This window comes from Cyprinus carpio, chromosome B2 (genome assembly GCF_018340385.1).
Source record: "Cyprinus carpio isolate SPL01 chromosome B2, ASM1834038v1, whole genome shotgun sequence".
NCBI lineage: Eukaryota > Metazoa > Chordata > Actinopteri > Cypriniformes > Cyprinidae > Cyprinus > Cyprinus carpio.
The window spans coordinates 26,237,770-26,257,243 of NC_056598.1; the positions used below are offsets into that span (position 1 = coordinate 26,237,770).

Genomic DNA, 19,474 nt, shown 5'->3' on the forward strand with positions numbered 1-19,474 from the left:
GAGTAGTGTACTGACAATCCCTTACTGTGTTTTTGTTTACGTGGCAGTTAGTATTCATGAATGCTGAATTAGCACAGGATTCTAGTTTTTCTTTCTCCTTATTCCTGTCTGTATCTCTCTTGATCTTTTTCGTTCTGGAGATGCATGTGTTGCTACAGCAGACAGCAAAATTGCATGTACTGTATATAATCACACTGTGCTATATATATATATATATAATAAATATATAATAAATAATATATAATAAATAAACTGTGTTTCTGGCTAAATTCAAAGTGCAAATAAACTTTTTGCCATGTTTTCGTTGCTGAAATAGTTAGGCCTTTCCTCTTAGCTGTTAAAAGTCAAAGCCAGTCTGAGGATATCAAACATATTTGATAATTTGAGCCAATTTTAGAACACCCATTGTTTTAAGATGTTATGATTCTCCTAGCAACCAAGCTCACAGTTCACATATTTATGAATCTCAATTGTTTACTGTATAATGGCCAGTTTTTCTGTAACTATTTACAGTAACTGTTTTAAGTTAACTAGTGTATGTATGTAAGTCATGTAGAGAACTCCTGCAAAATGATTACATTCTTAAAAATGTGCACACAGGATTCAGTGGCATTCTGCGGGACAAATTGCGGCATGCCATGGGGAAAAAACATCTGTACTTTTAATAGCTCATACCAAAATCAGTTTCAAATCAGCAGTTTTCCAGTCATCAGTGCTGTGAATTCATGTGACTAACTTGAACCCACTGAGAAATCTGCATGCATGGGGAAATCCTTCGCCCTCACTCAGATTTCCCAATCATGTGGATTCCTATTGAAATTACTGGCCAAAGAGTGTCTTATTCGGTTACAGAAGTGCCAGCTAAAATTCAAATACTTGCCAAAATACCTAGAGACAGACGTAAATCAAGGGTAAACACTGACAATGCTTTTACAAGAAGTTTGGAATGTTTGAGTTTCAGTTGAGATGCTGAAGTTGCATAGTTTTTGCCACACATGCTAGTTCTGTACTGTCAAGTCCCTGATAAAATAGTAAGATATTGTAAGAACAAGCATAATCATTTGGATGTATTGTGTGTAAGGGGCATTTGCAGAAATTGCACTCTTTACCTTTAAGTTGATGGCCATAAATATTTACATGAATGTAGCTACCAATGTAAATAGTAAACAGCAAGTTAGAGCACTAGAGTTTGGCACAGCATTTTTGGTTTGGGTTTAACTTTAATGGGTTTAGGTATAAATATGCCTGTCAGAAATCTGATGTTTGTGAAGTCAGCGATAACACATGGCTGTGTCATTCAATTTCACGCCTGGGTGTCCTATCTGATCTGGGAAAGCAGATCTGTGGATGGGAATGAAGAACTATGAATGGTTTCCAAATGAATGTCCTGATGAGGCCGAGGGCAGAACATTAGACCTGGTTCAGGTCTCAAAAATTTTCCTTACTAATTTTGAGAAAAGAGTATCGAGTTATTCTGAGCTGTTACAATTATGCGCAACATGTTCCTAAAAATTTAGATGTTCTTGAAGGTGAATACTTGCAGAAACCCGACAACATCGCCTCAGGTGTACAAATGAGATTTATGGTGCACTGTTGCAGGGCAATAACTGTAATATTTCTCTTTCTTCTCCTCTCCGTCTTGTCTTTCTTACCATCCTTTGATTTGCCGAAGGCCGACAGAAGAGAGAAAGGTGGTGGAGATGTAATTTCAGATGGCAATATGGTTTGGGTTCTGTGATGAGTCTGTGGCAGCAGTTGAAAGAATTCAGAGATTCTCCAGAATCATGATTGTCTGCTGGCAGATAAACTGACTCTTCTGAGGTTCCTCAAGGCAGCAGGGAATTTGCCAAACGTCCATCAGACACAAGTCCCAAAAACATTTAGAAAGTTGAGAAGAAAAGTAAGATGAACAAATTATATATTAACCCTTCACCACTTAGTAATGGGTGATTACCTTTTACTCTTTTTCACAATTCTGTATGACTTTGTTTTATATTATTTAGTTAGTTAGTTAGTTAGCTTATTTTTGTCAGTATAAATTAGTGGTGTCAAATGATTAATCGGATCCAAAATAAAAGTTTTTCTTTACGTAATATATGTATGTGTACTGTATATATTTTTTATGTATATATAAATACACACGCATGCATGTATATATTTCAGAAAAAATATGTTATGTTTATATATTAAATATATTTATATATAATATAAATTATATGAATATAAATACATGTAAATATTTTCAAAATATATACTGTATGTGTGTGTGTATTTATATATACAGAATAAATATACACAGAACACACACATAATATGCAAACAGATGCTATTAATCGTGATTAATCATTTGACAGCACTAGCATAAATATAACTTTATTGGAAGTGGTGAAGCACCAAGTAAATCTAGAATGCATCTTTATTTAATTTATTTTTTAAGTTTATCGAAAGTGAAGCACCAAGTAGCTCTAGAATAATTTCATCTTTTTAATGTAATTTTATTTTATTTTATTTTATTTTATTACTTGATATCAAGTTCAACTACAATTTTTCAAACTTAACAGCTTAAAATGGTATATACTGACAAAAAATGGTGTAGTGTTTACTTTGAAACAATTTTCACTAAGAATTGCCAGTAAATTTCCCAATTGAACTAACAATGAATATATACTGTGTATATATATGAATATATATATATATATATATATATATTAGAATTGATATTTGCAGATATATTAATGTTAATGCACACATTTCAAAAGTTGTATTTGTAAATATTATTTAATGGACCTGAGCTGACATGAACTGAACAAAGAGTTGCATTTATATTGACTAATGTTAACAAAAATGAATATAACAGATGTATTATTATTATTATTATTATTATTATGCACAGTGTTATGATAATACATTATCTAAAGTGTTACCCACAAATATATTGGACCTTATTCATGATAAAAGCTGAGCATTTTCTGCTCATTTTTCTGCACAGCAGATGGTCTTTAGCTGTTGAAGTTGGCGGTTCTTTATGCTTCAAAGTGGAATGGACTTTGTTGGTAAGTAAAAGAATCGAACCCTTTATTTTCCCTTTGTGGCAATATGACATTTCTGAGCTCTATTTCTTCAGACTGCCCTGCTTAAATTCCGGTTATCCAGAGGCTTATCTCAGTTTATGAATGCGGCGAGCTGCGGAGGTGATAAGTCATTGCAGATTGAATATGTGTTTGGTCTTGGCGCGTTATGCGTTCCTGTTGAAGGTGAAAAGGCGGTTCACGGATATGGAGCAGCGTGTGAACAGCAGGTCTCACAGTTGACTGCTCTCCTCTGGGTGCGTCGCGCCGCTGAACTTTGTACGTCTCAAAGCTTTATGTACACACAGACCTCTGCTCCGGGCTGTCAACTCAAAAAACACCTTCTGTTTCTATTCAGTGCCATAGAATGGTTTAATAATCCCTCAGCCGGCTGGAAACTGGGAATATTGTGGGAAATGTTTTTTGGAAATGCATTAATTCATCATTTGCAAAAAAAATGAACTCCGTGGATGGTTTACAAATCTGAAAAGGCCATAAAAGACACACAATCTGGCATCTCTCCTCCCTCATCAGCCATTTAAAGAGGATAAATCGCTTTTTCTCTTCCTTTCTCCTCTCAGCTCTCGTCTTTCGCCCAAACGGTTGCTGTTTTTCTAAAGGGAAGTAACAATAGGAGTCTTAGCTCTCTCTCTGGTAGAGCGGCGATACTAATGGTGTGTCATTTTGTGTACCGTCAGACCCCGTCCGTCTGGACGGGCAGACCTCATTTCACCCCGCTGACCTTGTTCGCAGCCCCCGCGCTCCGGGGATCGGGCCCTCAGACACCCCTCTGCCTTAATCTTCCGGAAAGCTCCTTAGACTCCAGCATTTAGACAGGCAAATCTCAGCCTACACAAAAGCAACCCATCTCAGGGCCGAGGAGTCACAGGACCCCAGTCGACCTACACTGGATCAAAGCGACAGAGGGTCTTACATGCCTCTCAGGAAGAAATTGCCCTTCTGAGAGGGAACTGGCATAATCTACTGCGACGCTACAAGGAGGAGGTGTATGAGTTATGTGTGAGTGGCACTCTTAGGAGCTTTTTGTAGCACATTTAGCACATTTTGTAAAGGTCTTCATAAAGCTTCTCCCGTGGTATCAGTTGTTCCTGGTTGTGTGACGCCCCTGTCTGAATCCCAACGTTGGGAAACTGGTTGAAGTTAAAATGATTGTTTAAGCAAAAGTTATTGTTTAAAAGGTTGTTGATCATGTCAGTCTGATCTAACAGGGTTTGTTTTGTTTTGTGAGAACAATTGAATGGTTTTTGAAGGATTGGGCAGTGCAAATGATTCTGGACATGAATATGAACATGCAGTTGATATGTAAGTGTAGCAAAGTGCAGTTTTTAATTTCCTTTTTGAAGGGACACAGCACCAAAAACAGCCTGTTTAGCTGTAAGGGTCAGAGGGGGAAAAGTGGTCATAAAAAGCTTAATTATTACTTCAAGCCATTAACCTTAAGTATAAAATAAAATATTTTGTTAAAATAAAAAAAATATATATATATATTTTATGACAGTTTTAAATTAGGAAGTGAATTAGTGTCAAAAAATATTAAATTCACCATTTTGCTCAGGTTATAAATATGAAAATAATTATGTTCCCGAAGGTGCACATGACCCTTTACCCCTAGTTATGATTATTATTAGTATCACTATACAAATGTTATACTGTATGTATATTTATATATTTTATATATTAAAATATTTATATATTTTAGCAATCAAAAAACCTTAATCTTAAGATATTATATATATATATATATTAATATATTATTATTATTTAAAAATGTATAATATATATTTAATATATAAAATAATTAATAATAATAATAATAATAATAATAATAATAATAAATAATAATAATAATAATATTAAATATATTATAATATAATAATAAATATTTTTTTATAATAAATTAAACTTTAAAAACTTTGTAGCTTTATCATTTCATCATCTTTTTTTTTTTTTTTTTTTTTTGAAAAAAAAGTTTAGTTTAGGTAATTTTCAGGTTTCTGTGTGTGCATGTGAATGTGTGTGTTCAGTGTGAATGGTACCAAGTCTCTTGTGATCTAGCACTACTGCTGTTGTAGTTGTACCCATGACTCTCTGATCTACTGTGACAGCAACTGGGTTGTTTGGCTTAAGATGGGACTTTTTGAATGTTTAGATGTTTCCAGTCTATGTAAGGGGCCCTTATCAGCTCCAGACTGCAGGATGCGCCATCAAAGGCCATGTGGCATATGGAACTTATCAGACGCTGCTGGCGCACTCAATGCACTCCTAACAAAGAGGAAGCGGGAAAGCCGGGTATCTGACCTTGCCCATCTGTTTGTTATCATTAACAAGTTTATTCCTTATTTAATTTTTAGTTTGTTCGTTTGTTGGATCGCTTGAGAGATGCGCTCATGGTTTAATCCTCTTCCTCACTTGGCCAGATGCTGCGAGTCTTTGACAAAGTCACCAAAGTCAGCACGGCCTCAGGTGTGTGTGTGTGTGTGTGTACTCACCTTCAAAGCTTGGCACATTGAAATATTCCGACATCCTTTCAAATATCAAAGAGAGAAAATCCTGCATACGGAGCTGCTCTGTTAATTAGATACTTCATTAAAGCTAACAATAAATTACCATTTATTTCCAAACAGATCTAAATTGGCCGGTTTTTGCATCGTTAATCAGTGCGAGTTTAAACAAACCTGAAATTAAAACTCAACTACATCTTGTATAAAGTTGTTTATATAAATAATGTGCATATGTTTGTTTGTTTAGTTATTAAGCAGCGGTAATGAATATTGCTGATGAGTGCATCGCAAGAAATATATTAGAGTAATGCCTTTTTTACATTTTAACATTTAATGTATGCATCAGAATGCCAACCTGATATTAATTTAAATAAACATTTTCAGTAAATGTATGCATCTGTTTATTTGATTTGTTTATTCTAGAGACATTTGTAAAGTAACTAACAGTAATGAATATTAATGATGGATACATTATATACTAGAGAAATGCTGTATTTACAAATCCTTGCATCTGCTAATTTATTTGTTTGTTTACTATAGAGACATTAACTAGTAATAAGTAAGAGGTAATGAATATCAGTGTTCAGTATGGTTTGCAAAAAGATGCATAAATGAGAAGTTTCTCTAGTATGTTTATGTAATCATATTGTTCCTTTAATCATATGCACATTTATCTAAATTATATAAATATTTATTTATTTATTTAAAATTTACAATAAAGCAAATCAATTCATTAAAGTTAATAAAACAAACGAACAAAATAAATAAAATAAAAAAATAAAAATAATACTAAAATAAATAAATAAACACATTTGTTCTGTTCTTACAGTTTTAATAAATAGACTTGAGAATAAACGTTTTTTGGAAATAAAAAAAAATAAAAAAACATTGTTTCTGGAAATATATGTTTTGTTTAATCATTCTAGAGAGGAATAACCAGCAATAAAGAATACCAATAACAAATATTTTGCAAAACACATACAGGGAACATTTAACATCAACACCTTGGCGTAAAAAAGAGATGTTTGGTAAATAACCAGCAGGTTTGTGTGAAAAAAACTGAAGGAACGTTTAACATCTTGTTCTTTTATCACCGCCACAGAACGGCAGACTGACGTTGGTTTAGCTGGTATCTGCAAGTCACTCGTCCTCAGACAAACATCTCGACACACCCCAGTCTGCAGTAAAAACAGCACTCACCCGGATGAATCAACTGTGCGTGACAGCACAGCAACATCAGATAGCGACAGCAGAGTCAAAACAAATAAACTAATCCAGCACCAAATACGACTGTAAAAAGTGTGTTGCTCAGACTGGCAGTTTTTGCTTCTCTCGGGGGTAAACGAAAAACAGAATAAAGCTGTGTGAGCGAAGTGTGTCGCTTTTAGACTCCTGCTTTCATCACCTCCACTTCATACACAATAGAAGCGCTCACAGGCGGTGCAGGTAATGAGGTGGGAGAGAGAGCGCATTTAGTTAGGCCGCGGCAGACGTGAGCTCGCTTTAGCTTATGTTCAGACTCGCACCTCGATTTCTGTGGGAGCTCAAACACACACACACACACACACAAACAGAAACAGAGTTTTCTACACGGAGCGAAGGCCTGTCAGTGCTGACATTTGCAAAGATAGGAAATCTTTTGGATCTGCGCCTCCCTCCAGCCCTGCTTTTGGAGCATTGTTCCTGAATTAGTTTGTAATCGAGGGTGTGGTGTTTTTCCGCCCTTCCTTTGAAACACACAAATGCAGTGCTTGCTTTGTTTCTTGCAGTGTGCACACAGCAAAGATCACTCAGCAGTGAAGATGCTGTATAAGAGCTTCTGTTTGTCTTTCTTTTATACAAGTGCACACACATTCTTGTAGCAAAGTACATCCATCATTTTGTCCCTCAGTCATGATAGCCACTGAAAAAGGTAAAAGGTGCATGGTTGCTGTCATCTACGCACACACACACACACACACACACACACACACACACACACACACACACAATCTATCTTTATTTTCAATGTAAATATATTCACCCAAATATATATATATATATATATATATATATATATATATATATATATATATATATATATATATATATATATATATTTATTTTTATAGTTTTATTTATAAATCTAAAATTTTATATCATGCAGACCATTTGGGTTTGTACCGTTTACATTAATGTTTACATACATGTTAGTATTAGCATGAATCCAGGTTATTACTAGTCTCATACTGAATCTATTGATTGGGGTGATTCTTGAAGAAGTTCTATAAGCAATTTTAACAATGGACATTAAGTACGCTAGGACTTTCGATAGTGTGGAAACAATATTGTAGAGTTCTTTTAAGTGCATGTGTGTTTTAGAGCAGGATTTAGATAGATGAAAGGACTTTTAAGCATTAGAGACACAGACATTAAAGGAAATGGAAGGGAAGGCCGTGCGTGAGCATCTTTCGTTAACTGTTATGGATTAATCGACCCTCCCTTGCAGTTAATGAGCTGCGGCGCTTAAAGAGAGACCAGCTCTTAGCAAGACAAAGCTAATAGCCGAGGCGAGTTTCATTACAGCGGGAGTGAGGTTTTTACCACCTCACACGTCAGAATGCTTCTTTTAAAATTCACAATGCCACTCTAAGTGTCTTATAATCAGTGAAGCTAGTTTTGGTCAGGTAGGCTGGAGAGATGGGAGAGATCGATTGCATCGGTGAGCTGATTCTTGGGAAGAGAGTGGCCCTCTTTAAGAAACCATTCTCGGTTAATTGCTACATCTCTTTTAGATTTATTTTTGCCCGTTTTGCTATTATATTGAATGTGATCAGGAAATGACACAAGTAAGAGTCAAATTCATTTTGCCTGGCAAGAACAGGGTAACCAGATGACCTTGATAAAGATGTTGTAGATTGCCGGTATGTTGGCGCCATTATTATGTGTACAGTAATACTTAAATACAGGTAAACCGAATTCAGATCCGGTCCTTTGTTTGTAATGTTTCCTTTTGAGTTCAGTGGAAGACCTAAGTCAAACATGTTAGTAACGTAGACTTTTTTACAACCTGACATACAAAATTAAAAAAAATTTGTCTCAAAATTCTGACTTTTTTAATACTATTCTGAGCTGATATCTCTTTTTTTTTTCTCAGAATTGTGAGATATAAACAGAGTTGTGGATATAGGGCCCTATTTTAACAATCTAAGTGCATGGTCTAAAGCGCAAGGGGCAGGTGCACTAAGGGCGTTTTCAAATCCACTTTTGCTAGTATAACGATAGGAAAAGTGGTCAGCGCTCCCAGCACATTGTCTAAAAGGGTTGTCCCTATTGTCTTAATGAGTAATGGGTGTGTTTTTGGGCATAACGTGCAATAAACCAATCAGAGTCTCATCTCCCTTTCCCTTTAAGAGTGAGTTGCACTATTTACACTGTGGAATTTTAAGGCGCACAGACTGAACGCGAACAGATCTGCTCATGCGCGAGCAAATAGGTAGGCTAATTCTAATACACGCAATGACTATCCATTATGACATGTATGACATTTTTATATTTATGTAGCCTACACAATAATATTCTTTTACACTGTTATCCTTTAATTTTTAATATTTAGAACGTTTGTGTGTTGCTGCACGTCCCTGTGTGTAATAAGAAAAGTGAACGCGCGTTGTGGACCCGCCAATAGGCTCATTTTCTACTAACGCGCTCTTTAAATAACAAAATATGAATAAATATTGCGCCATTGACTTTAGACATTAAACCAGGTTTAAGTTGGTCTATGGCGTAGTCTATTTTAAGTTCCTCAAAATAGCAAAACGCCAACAATGCGCCTGAACACACCTCTTTTTTAGACCCCAAATGGCTATAAATGCATTTGCTATTTAAACAACGTTTATGTGAGATACTGTATAAAGAGATATAAACTCTGTTGCAAGAAAAAAAAAATGTATTGTGACATGAAAGGTTGCATTCACCCTTTTTATTTATTTATTTATTTATTTATTTTAACTGAATTGTGAGATATAAACCCAGAATTAAGAGGGAAAAAGTTTCTGAAAAAAAAAAATCTGAAATTTTAATTGTGAGATATAAACTTAACATTGCCAAAAAAAAAAAAAAAGTGATTTATAAAAACTATAATAAACTAAAAAGTCTAAAAAATTACCTTTTTTATTCTGTGGCAGAAACAGGCTTCATTATTAATAACATCAGGGTAAGTAAATGTTGACAGAATTTATTTTTAAGCAAACTGTTCCTTTAAAGCTACCCATTGCATTCTTAAATGTCTGTTAAAGACCTATATTTCTAGCAGTCAAGCTAAAGTCATGACTAATTATTATGACAAATGGCATCTTGACAGTAAGTCCGTTGCGATGCACACCATGGCTCATAAACACAGGACCGTCCCATCTGGTCACTCTAGGTGAGCATGATGGCTCAACGCATTGTAGCACATGCGCTAACCACTAAACTACGGATCATTTTTTATCTATGATTTCTGTGTATATATCTTTGTTTGTGTGTATTTTAACCCTCATTTGACAAACATTAATGGAGCCAGACAATTTTGTAAAGCAACATGATTTTCTATTCAGTCTATTAGCTGCAGCATGAGCCTATAAACTCAAGAGGAAGAGACTGTTTCTGTATGTTCTTGGAGTCGAAATAATAATAATAATAATAATAATAATAATAATAATACAATTACTAAATTACATCTCAGATTTTATTTTATCTCTTTTTAATGACAAGGGGGAACAAGTTGAAATTAATTTTCATAGAAATCAACATTATGCCACAAAATGCTGAGCTTAGATTGTGTTTTACCTGGAATATACCTTTATTTTATCCTTTATCACAATAGTGTGTTTAATACTTTTGAAATGCGTGTATATATAAGTTCAAATACCGAGAGAGGAGGAGTGATTTGGAGGGAGAGAGTTCATGTCAGAGTGCTCTATGAAGCGGCATGCTGCAAGGCTCTGTGTCGCACACTGCCAACTCTCAACTCTGCCAGTGCAACCTTTAGAATACTAATATCTCGCTTGCTGTCCATCCTAATCTCAAAAAGAAATGGAAAATACAGAATAGAGAGATTTTGGTGACTGTGTCCTAGGATTCAGTTATCAACAAGACTTTTTCAAGTGTGAAACTGTTAGTGCTAACTGTTAGTTAGGAGATGCTGGGAGAGGCCAGTGAGTTGAGAGCTGTAGCGTTGTCGTGGCAACAGCCTGCTGAGGGCTGTCAGGTTACAAACACATGTGCACACATACACACTTCACACTCTGAGATACGAATGTCAATATCCTGCCGTTTATTTAAGTGTGGCTTGATTTACATAAATTTTGTCACTAATGAAGGTGTATACATTGGCATTTTTTTTCTGGTCCTGTTTAAACTAAATGCAAAAAAAAAAAAATAAATAAATAAATACAATTAGTTTATGTCAGGAACATAATTATTGGTATTTTCTCTGAAAACAGTTTTTAAAGGACCCTCTGATATTTTACTGAAAACCAGATGGAAATTCAGAGAAAAGCTGTTTACTTTCCAAATATAATTTCACATGTCGTTTGTAGCAAAACAAGATCTTTGCTTGAGTGCGTGTGTGGTTTTGAAGGAATGGATGTTCACTTGTTTGCTCTTGTCAATTCATATAAAGCACACTGCAGCCTAATGCTTTTACTCTCTGACAGATGAAATGGATGATTTAGACTTCGAGATTGTGGTTTGCGTGTTTTCATCAGGGCATGTTTGGAAACAAATGAAGTGCATTAAATGACATGCATCTGAGCAGCGATGACGGCTCTGGAGCAGAGCTTAGATTCCGAGAAAAGGGATTTTAAGTCAGGCAGAGGTAATGACGACTCCTCACTTCTGATCACACATTCTCTCTGCCTGTGACGGTGAAACTCACTTTGGTCTGGTCAGCTCCATACATCACTGTCACAGTGTGGTAAGAAGGAAAATACACAAGAGTGGTCACACACACACACACACACACACACACACACACATACTAGCTTGCACTTTTGCACAGAGATGAGCAAAAATGCACTCTAAGGCTCTTTGTCTCTCTCACACACAGACACACACACACTGAGGCTGTTGTGTGAAAAGCTGACACAGATTAGTGACTCTTAAAGGGCACTGTCACATCCAAGCCTCAGAGTCAGCAGAGGTTATGACCTCTGACCCTGAGTGTGTCTGATGACAGGCCCTGTCTCTCATGAGCAACAGACTGAGGTAATGATAGCAAGTCAGAAACACACGAATACACACACACACACACACACACACACACACACACACACACACACACACACACACACACACACACACACGATAGATAGATAGATAGATAGATAGATAGATAGATAGATAGATAGAATGTGCAGAAACATGGCACCTAAACTGTTAAGCAGAGTTCACCTGTATGCAAATACGCAGTGACATGATGCGTCATCTACCAATGGGAGCGCAGACAATGTAGTTCACATTGCGATATAGTACAGCGACCTCGAACGATGTAATCGCTGTCGGTGTGAATGGCCTTTTTGACTTGAACAGCGGTCTTTAGCTACCTTTCTTTGTCTGCTCCATCTGATAGCTGCAGATTTAATTTAGCTTATCTTCCCTCCCTCTTTATGGCCGAATGTATGCAGATCATGATTTTCATTAAAAATACAGATGAAGAATTTCCCGCAAGGCTAAACGTTTTGCCTGTGGATGTGACTCACTTTGTAAAGTGCTTGTGTTGTGAGATATTTGAGATTCCTTCAACCGAAGTTAATCAAAACGGCTGTGGAAAAGGCAATGATGTTCTTTGCCCTCCCCGACCTCACACCCCCTATTACATGAATATGCAAACTCATGTAGCTTATTTCCTTTAGAATTCATTTCCATTTTCAATTACGGCGTATGAAGTGCAGTCTCACGCTTTTAATAACGTACGTGCGCGAGAGCACAATGGCCGAACAGTAATCTAGACATAACAGTTGTATTGCTTTTTACTTAAACACGCTGTAAGGCAAGATAAAACCCAAACGGTTTCCTTGAACTTTAAATTGGACTCATTAAAACATCGCTTAAAGAAAAAAGAGGGTTGTTTTCTGTGAGGCTGAGATCAGAGGGTTTTGGTTTGTTTGTTTGTTGTTTGTGAGAGGCTAGCTAAATTTGTGTGGGAATCGCTGTGTGATGAAGCTAACACCGATGGACTCTGACTAAGTGGCTGTCTCAGCTTCAGACGACTCGCCTACGAACCGTTCGTGGATTGTCTGATGCATATTTCACACAAAAATGACAAGAGCCTTTGCAAAGCATCAGGGAACGATCTAATGCTGGTTTGATGCAGATTTCTGCAGTTAGGATGCAGGTAATCTATTCAGTGCCTGATTAGAAATCTTGCACTATCGCCTTTTGATGTGTGTTTTCTGAATGTAATTATAGTTTAAAAGACATTAAAGATCTTGTGGCTTAGAAGGTATAGATAGTACAATTAAACATTACTCATTATTTTTAATTGTTGTAGCTGGTGTTTCTTTTTTATCGCACTCAAAAAAAGCAAAAATACAGAACTTTTCTGGTAATGTTAAAACTTAAACTGGAAAATCAGCTCTTTTTTCAGATTAATAAAGTTCTACCATTTTTAAAATATAGTTCAGTTTCTGATGATGTATATATATATATGAAAATCTTCAAAAGTAGGCATGCACCATTTTTGGGTGAAAAAAATAAAATAAATAAAAATTCAGGTTATGGCGAATATTTTGTGTAAATAAGTACTATTTTGCATAAATAAATGTAAGAAAAATCTACAACACACACACAAAATAATAAATAAAATCAATTAAAAATACTAAATTAAAATATATAATTAATTTAAAAATCTATTATAGCAATAATTAAATATATAAAAAATAGAAAATTAGAATATATAATATTCAATATTTGCAAATATATACTGTATGTACTTATATGTATGCATGGCTATTGAAAGACATATTTAAAGGGATAGTTCACCCAAAAATGAACATTTTGTCATCATTTACTCATCACTTAACCTCATGTTGTTCCAAACCTGTTTGACTTTATTTCATCTGTGGAACACAAAATAAGATATTTGGAATAAATGTCTCAGTGCTTTATTTTTGTCCATAAAATGGAAGTCAGTGGTCAAACTGTTTGGTTACCAACATTCTTCAAGATATCTTCTTTTGTGTTCAAAGAAACTTTGGGTTTGGAACAACAGGGTGAGTAAATTGTAATTTTTGAGTAAACTGTTCCATTAAGAGTTTAATTTGACATTTACACTCATATCAAGAAGATATACTTTGTTGTTCACTTTGCTTTTGTACGAAATCACATTGCAGTCAATTGTTTTACATATAATTCTTTCTGTCAAAGTGGGTGATTCTAAACTGCTATGTAAATCAGCTTCATACTACTATAGTCCAAAGCCTGGCTACACGAGAGTACATATAAACATGCTCAATCGAAAACCTGCTCTGTTGACTGATGTTTCAGCAGCCATGCATGAGCGATGTTTCTTTTCCCTGCTCGCTGTAATGGCTTTATTGCTCTTTTGAGGAATAAACGCCCGTTCCTCCCAGCCCGGCCTGAACGAGTCCGCCTGCGAGCTGGGCTTTGTGCCAGCTGATCTCAGCTTTCAGCAACATGGCTTCTCTCGCCACGGCTGAGATTGAACAGAAAAGCTGGCTGGATTTTTTTCTTTCAGTGTCTGCTTTGACGGAACACTGTGGAGAGATGTCCCCACGCTAATTAATGCACTTAACGCCGGAGCCACGTGCTCCTAATGCGCAAGGTCAATTAGAAAAAGTTTGTAGCGTTAATACCAAATTAAAACCCAGTCCCATGGCACGTTCCGGGTGCTTTTTTTTATCTTTTGTTGTTCGTTGCTTTTTTTTTTCATGCCTCGTTCCCTCGTTTCTTGTCCTCGGTTCCTTTCCGTCATCGTTTCTTGCAGAGTTGACCCTTGTAGCACCTGGGACCGAGAGAAAGGGCCCTGAATTAATTCATGTCATGCTGAACAGGCGCGAGATAATTAGCGGAAAATGTCGCAGTGAGAATAGCATTTTGCAGTGTCAGAAAGCCAATGGACATGAAGGTTTGTGTGGGAGTGTGTTTTATTTATGTGTGTGTGCTTTAAGAATGTGCTCCAAAGGCATAAAGATGCATTTTTAACTGTGTTTGTGCGCGCACACTCTCTCACGTTGACTGTGAGCCATTCACAGTAGCTGATTCAGCTCTAGACGCTCCATATTAAACAGTAGCTTAAACTGTAAACAGCAGCCTGAGGGACGATACACAGTCTCACACCATTACGTTCATGCAACACATTTACTGTGGTTTTTATTTATTTATTTACTTTTTACTGCCCCTTTAATCTTTAGTTTTAGTCATGAATCATTTCTGTATTTTATTTATATTTTATTTATATTTTATATCTATCTATCTATCTATCTATCTATCTATCTATCTATCTATCTATCTATCTATCTATCTATCTATCTATCTATCTATCTAAGTTGTTGTGAAGCTGTTGGTATGTGTCTGGATGTGCTGAATGCCTGTTTGGTGTGGTTGATTTTCAGGCTTCGATCTCATGGTTGTCTCCTCAGGCTTCGCCTACAGCTACAGAGATGGAGGTCTTCTCAGACAAACCACAGCAGAAGCCTGAAGCCAGGCGCTGGCTGTTGTGTGTGTTGTGTTTGAGAGCTCGCCCTCAGGGGGTGTCTTTCAGCTACAGGTATTTTACAGCAGATGTTGGTCCACTTTCAGCATTCCAGAGTCTGCAAGTTTGACGGTTCAGCAAACACAATAATCTACTTCTTAGCACAAAATGAACACTCTTGTATAATGAGGCCTCGTACGTCTAAATTTAAAACCTGTCTCATGTTCTGGTAAAAGATTACTACAGAAAATAATTTCAAACACACATCACACTTTTACAGTTGTGCACTTACAATGGAAGTCCAATGGCATTACATTAATGTACTTCCCTATTCCCTACTCTGTAGTATTCAGAAAGCATACTAAAGTATACATTATTTCTTGAGCACCAGATCAGCATATTAGAATGATTTCTGAAGGATCATGTGACACTAAAGACTGGATTAATGTTCCTGAATATTCAGGAACATTAATCAAAAGTGTCAAATAAATGACGCTTTAAAAAATATATAAAGATTGAACAAAGTTATTTTTAGTTGTAATAATATTTTACAGTATTTTTTTTTTTTTTGATCAAATAAATGCAGCCTTGGTGAGCAAAAGAGAATTTCATAAACGTAAAAAAATAAAAAAAATCTTACCAACCCCAAGTTTTTGATTGTTAGTGTATTGTAATAATAAATATAAAATGAAAAATATATATATTTTATATTTTAAATGTATTTTTACATAATTATGAAAAACAATAATAATTCAGATTAATGAATAATTAAAAGTGTGTTTTCTTTTCATTTGGTATGATCACTCCATTGACTTCCATTGTAAGTGTTTTACTGTAAATGTGCTTTTGTTTTGTTTTATAGACTAAGTGTGAATGATTTTATGAGATGCAGTTTAATTTGGGATATTTCTTTTTCTGCCGTGAGGATCCACGTGCAGGAGTTTCCCGTCTGTTGTTTTGGCGAGTGTGAGTGGGCTGCAGTGTCAGAGGTCGTGGCAGTGGTTCTTGTTGTCGTGGTGACAAGCAGTGCTTGTTTCGTAACTGTGAGAATGTGGCATTGTGCGGGATGAGTGAGGCAGTGGAGTGTGATTGTGTGTGTGTCATATGGGCCGGGTCAGAAGCTGTCCGTCAAACTCCCACATCTTCACACATTCTGCTGCGTGTTTGTGTGTGTGTGTGTGTGTGACAGGGCTCCGCACCAAATGTTCCTCTGATATCTCTAATCACTTTGTTCTTTTCTTTTCTTTTCTTTTCTTTTCTTTTCTTTTCTTTTCTTTTATTTTTTTTTTTCTTTTCTTTTCTTTTCTTTTCTTCGATTCTCTTCTTCTCTCTCTTCCTTCATCTGTCCCTATATGTCTCATCTCCTCTCCACCCCTTATTTATTGAACGACTAAATGAATAAGTCCGCGGGTGAGTAGATAGATAGATAAAAGAACAGAGTAATAAAGTGGACCCGACCCTCTAAACTTTTAATGAGCTGTATAGCATCTAATAAATTTTTTCAATGGCTGCAGATATTCAGGAACAGAGGTTTGATTTCACACATGTCGCAGGTCACACTCCTTCATATGGATGGAGGTGGGGGGGGGGATGAATTATCCTGTCCTCTCTCATTAAAGGAGAGACACACTCCCTCGCTCTTTCACACCTCCATTTATTAATCTATCTTTATATGTAAATTGATAAGTGCAGCAATAACACCCACATCTTAAATTCCCCATATAGTGCTTGTTTGCCCAGTAATTAATATTCATGAGCTTGATGCATATGCATGGAATGCAAATATCAGAGCTAAGGTCCATCCAGGTCCGTCGCAACCCGAAACATCCCGTCTGTCCCTGGCATAATGGCAGTTAATCAAGGTATTAACAGCAGATTATATTGATCTAGTGCCGACATGATATGTTTCTTGGTTGAGAATGCAAGAAACATTGTACACTGATCTCAATGTTCCGCAAAGCAAAACAAAAGGTTTTAGCTATAAGGGGTTGTATTATGGACGATTGTTTGGATATTGTGTAGAAATGCTCTCTAGATTGTTCTAAAACTCTTAAAGGTACAGTAGCAAAACATTTAAAATCTAAACAACAGTTAGGTGCAAGAAACCTTAAGTAACCTTAAAAATTGACTTCAGAGCAAAACAGCAGCGTGGAATATGACTCATTTAGGATCAGTATGAAATGTGCCTCTGTTTTCTTCATCTGTGTCAGCAGAATAACACCGTGTTTCATCAGTTCATCAGGCCACATCAGAGAAACACAGAGTCCTGAGCTCTGCGGTCATGCAGAAAGTGTCCGTCTTGTATAACTGTAGAATTAATGATAAACGAGTACAGGAATCACCTCAGCTCTTTATTCAGAGAGATAAACCCGGGCTGGAAAAGTAAGCAGAATTTATTGACCACCTTCTGCCGTAATTCAGAATCTATGAACGGAAAGACCAGCGTGACCCTAAAATTTCACCCTCATATGGTATGTTTTGGATGCTGATGTGCTCATTCTTATTCTTATTCTTATTCCATTTGGCTCAAAATTCAAGTGGGCTTGAACTGTGGAATGGACTGGAAGTCTAGAAATTATTATTATTATTTTTAAGCATTTTTCACGCTTCGTGTGAACGTCCCCCTTGACGGTGGAAAATAAAAATTTGGTCTCCAAATCCAATCAGAAAACACTCTTTGATTTTTTCTTTGCGTCTGCTGACATAAGGTTGGCTGACGTATCTTGGGAGCACCTTTTCTCCATTTAATTTCTCTTGAAACAGGCCTCACAAACAGGAAATGTCTCACCTTGCTGAATATGAGAACAAAAACATGCTTTACTCTCATGAACAAAGTTTTTGTCTGAAGTAAACTGACACTGACTCCTTCAGACACAATGAAAGCCATCTACAAGTTCAACCATTGTTTGAAGCCATGAGGTGTAATTCAAGAGGTTAACAAAATGGCTTTTTAACATGAGCTTTCTCTCTCTCTTTAGCTTGTCCTCCGGGAACGTTCAAGTCCAGTCAAGGTACGGGTTTGTGTCTTCAGTGTCCGTCCAACAGCAGGTCCACATCTGAAGCCGCCACTATCTGCGTCTGCAGGAACGGCTACTACAGAGCAGACGGAGAGCAGCCAGACATGCCCTGCACCAGTGAGTCATTATAATCATCATCATCATATTACTGTTATTGTCATTATCATTAGCGTTAAACTGAAGCGATCAGGTCATAACATCGATTGAGAAGCAGTTTGAGAGCACAGGTCCGCACCGGCAGTAAGTTGTGAACCAAACCGAGCCTTCTAATGAGATCTTATGAGCTGACCTGACCAGACACATCATGCCCATTCAAGCAGTTGCATAGTTAGTTGCATTACTTGGATTTACATATATGTCTTTCTTACAGTACAGTATGTGTCTCTTTATTCACATTCATGAGGGAACCATTCTGTTTTTGTGGGGGTTTTGTTTCATATGAAACAAACTGAATCCATTACTGAGAAGCTGTGAGGCTTACAAGACTGCTGTTTATACACACTTACCTAATAGCGCTGCAATTAATATTACAGTTCTCATGTATAATTTGAGCAATAGTTTTCCCAAATCTTCAGTCAGAAATTCAGTGCCGTAGAGAAAGTTTATTTTTGAACGCCTGCATTAATACGTTCATTTGTTTCCAAAAACTTTGAACATGCTGAACTACTTCTGGGTCATTATTTGTTTACTTATTACTTACCAGTTACAATCTGGAATCTTTTTTTTTTTTTTTTTTTTATTGTGTCCATCTCTCTCAGAATTAATTTTAAAATGTTTATGCAAATCACATTACTGGAGCTTAATGCTAAATACTCACAGTCACAGTTCTCACTGTTTTTTATTTTTTTAATGAAGAATGCTATAGGTTTCTTCATTATATATATAACCACTAAATCCAAGAGAGAATGCTCTGTTAACTTGTTATCTTGTATATATATATGTGTGTGTGTGTGTGTGTGTGTGTGTATATATATATATATACAAGCTGCGCAAAACGTGCAAAATATGATCGTGGTTTTGCGCAGCTTGTCAGTGAACAACGGCTCTGTGTAGTAAATGCTGCTCCACATGAAAGCACGCACGTGTAGAGATTTACTGCTGATTACAGAACCGGCTTTACTGATGAGATGCGCATTAATATCATGCCGATATTTATCATGCATCCCTAGTATATGTGTATATATTATATAA

The 19,474-nt window shown here is 36.2% G+C and overlaps 1 protein-coding gene across 1 annotated transcript in view; it reads left to right on the plus strand.

Annotated features, from left to right (window-relative positions):
- LOC109086539 (ephrin type-B receptor 1) overlaps window positions 1-19,474 on the plus strand; it is a 198,539-nt gene that overhangs the window by 114,052 nt on the left and 65,013 nt on the right. Inside the window, exon 4 of the mRNA XM_042718917.1 lies at window positions 18,245-18,400. Within this exon, the coding sequence (XP_042574851.1) occupies window positions 18,245-18,400 (156 nt within the window). The remainder of the gene's footprint in view (window positions 1-18,244; window positions 18,401-19,474) is intronic.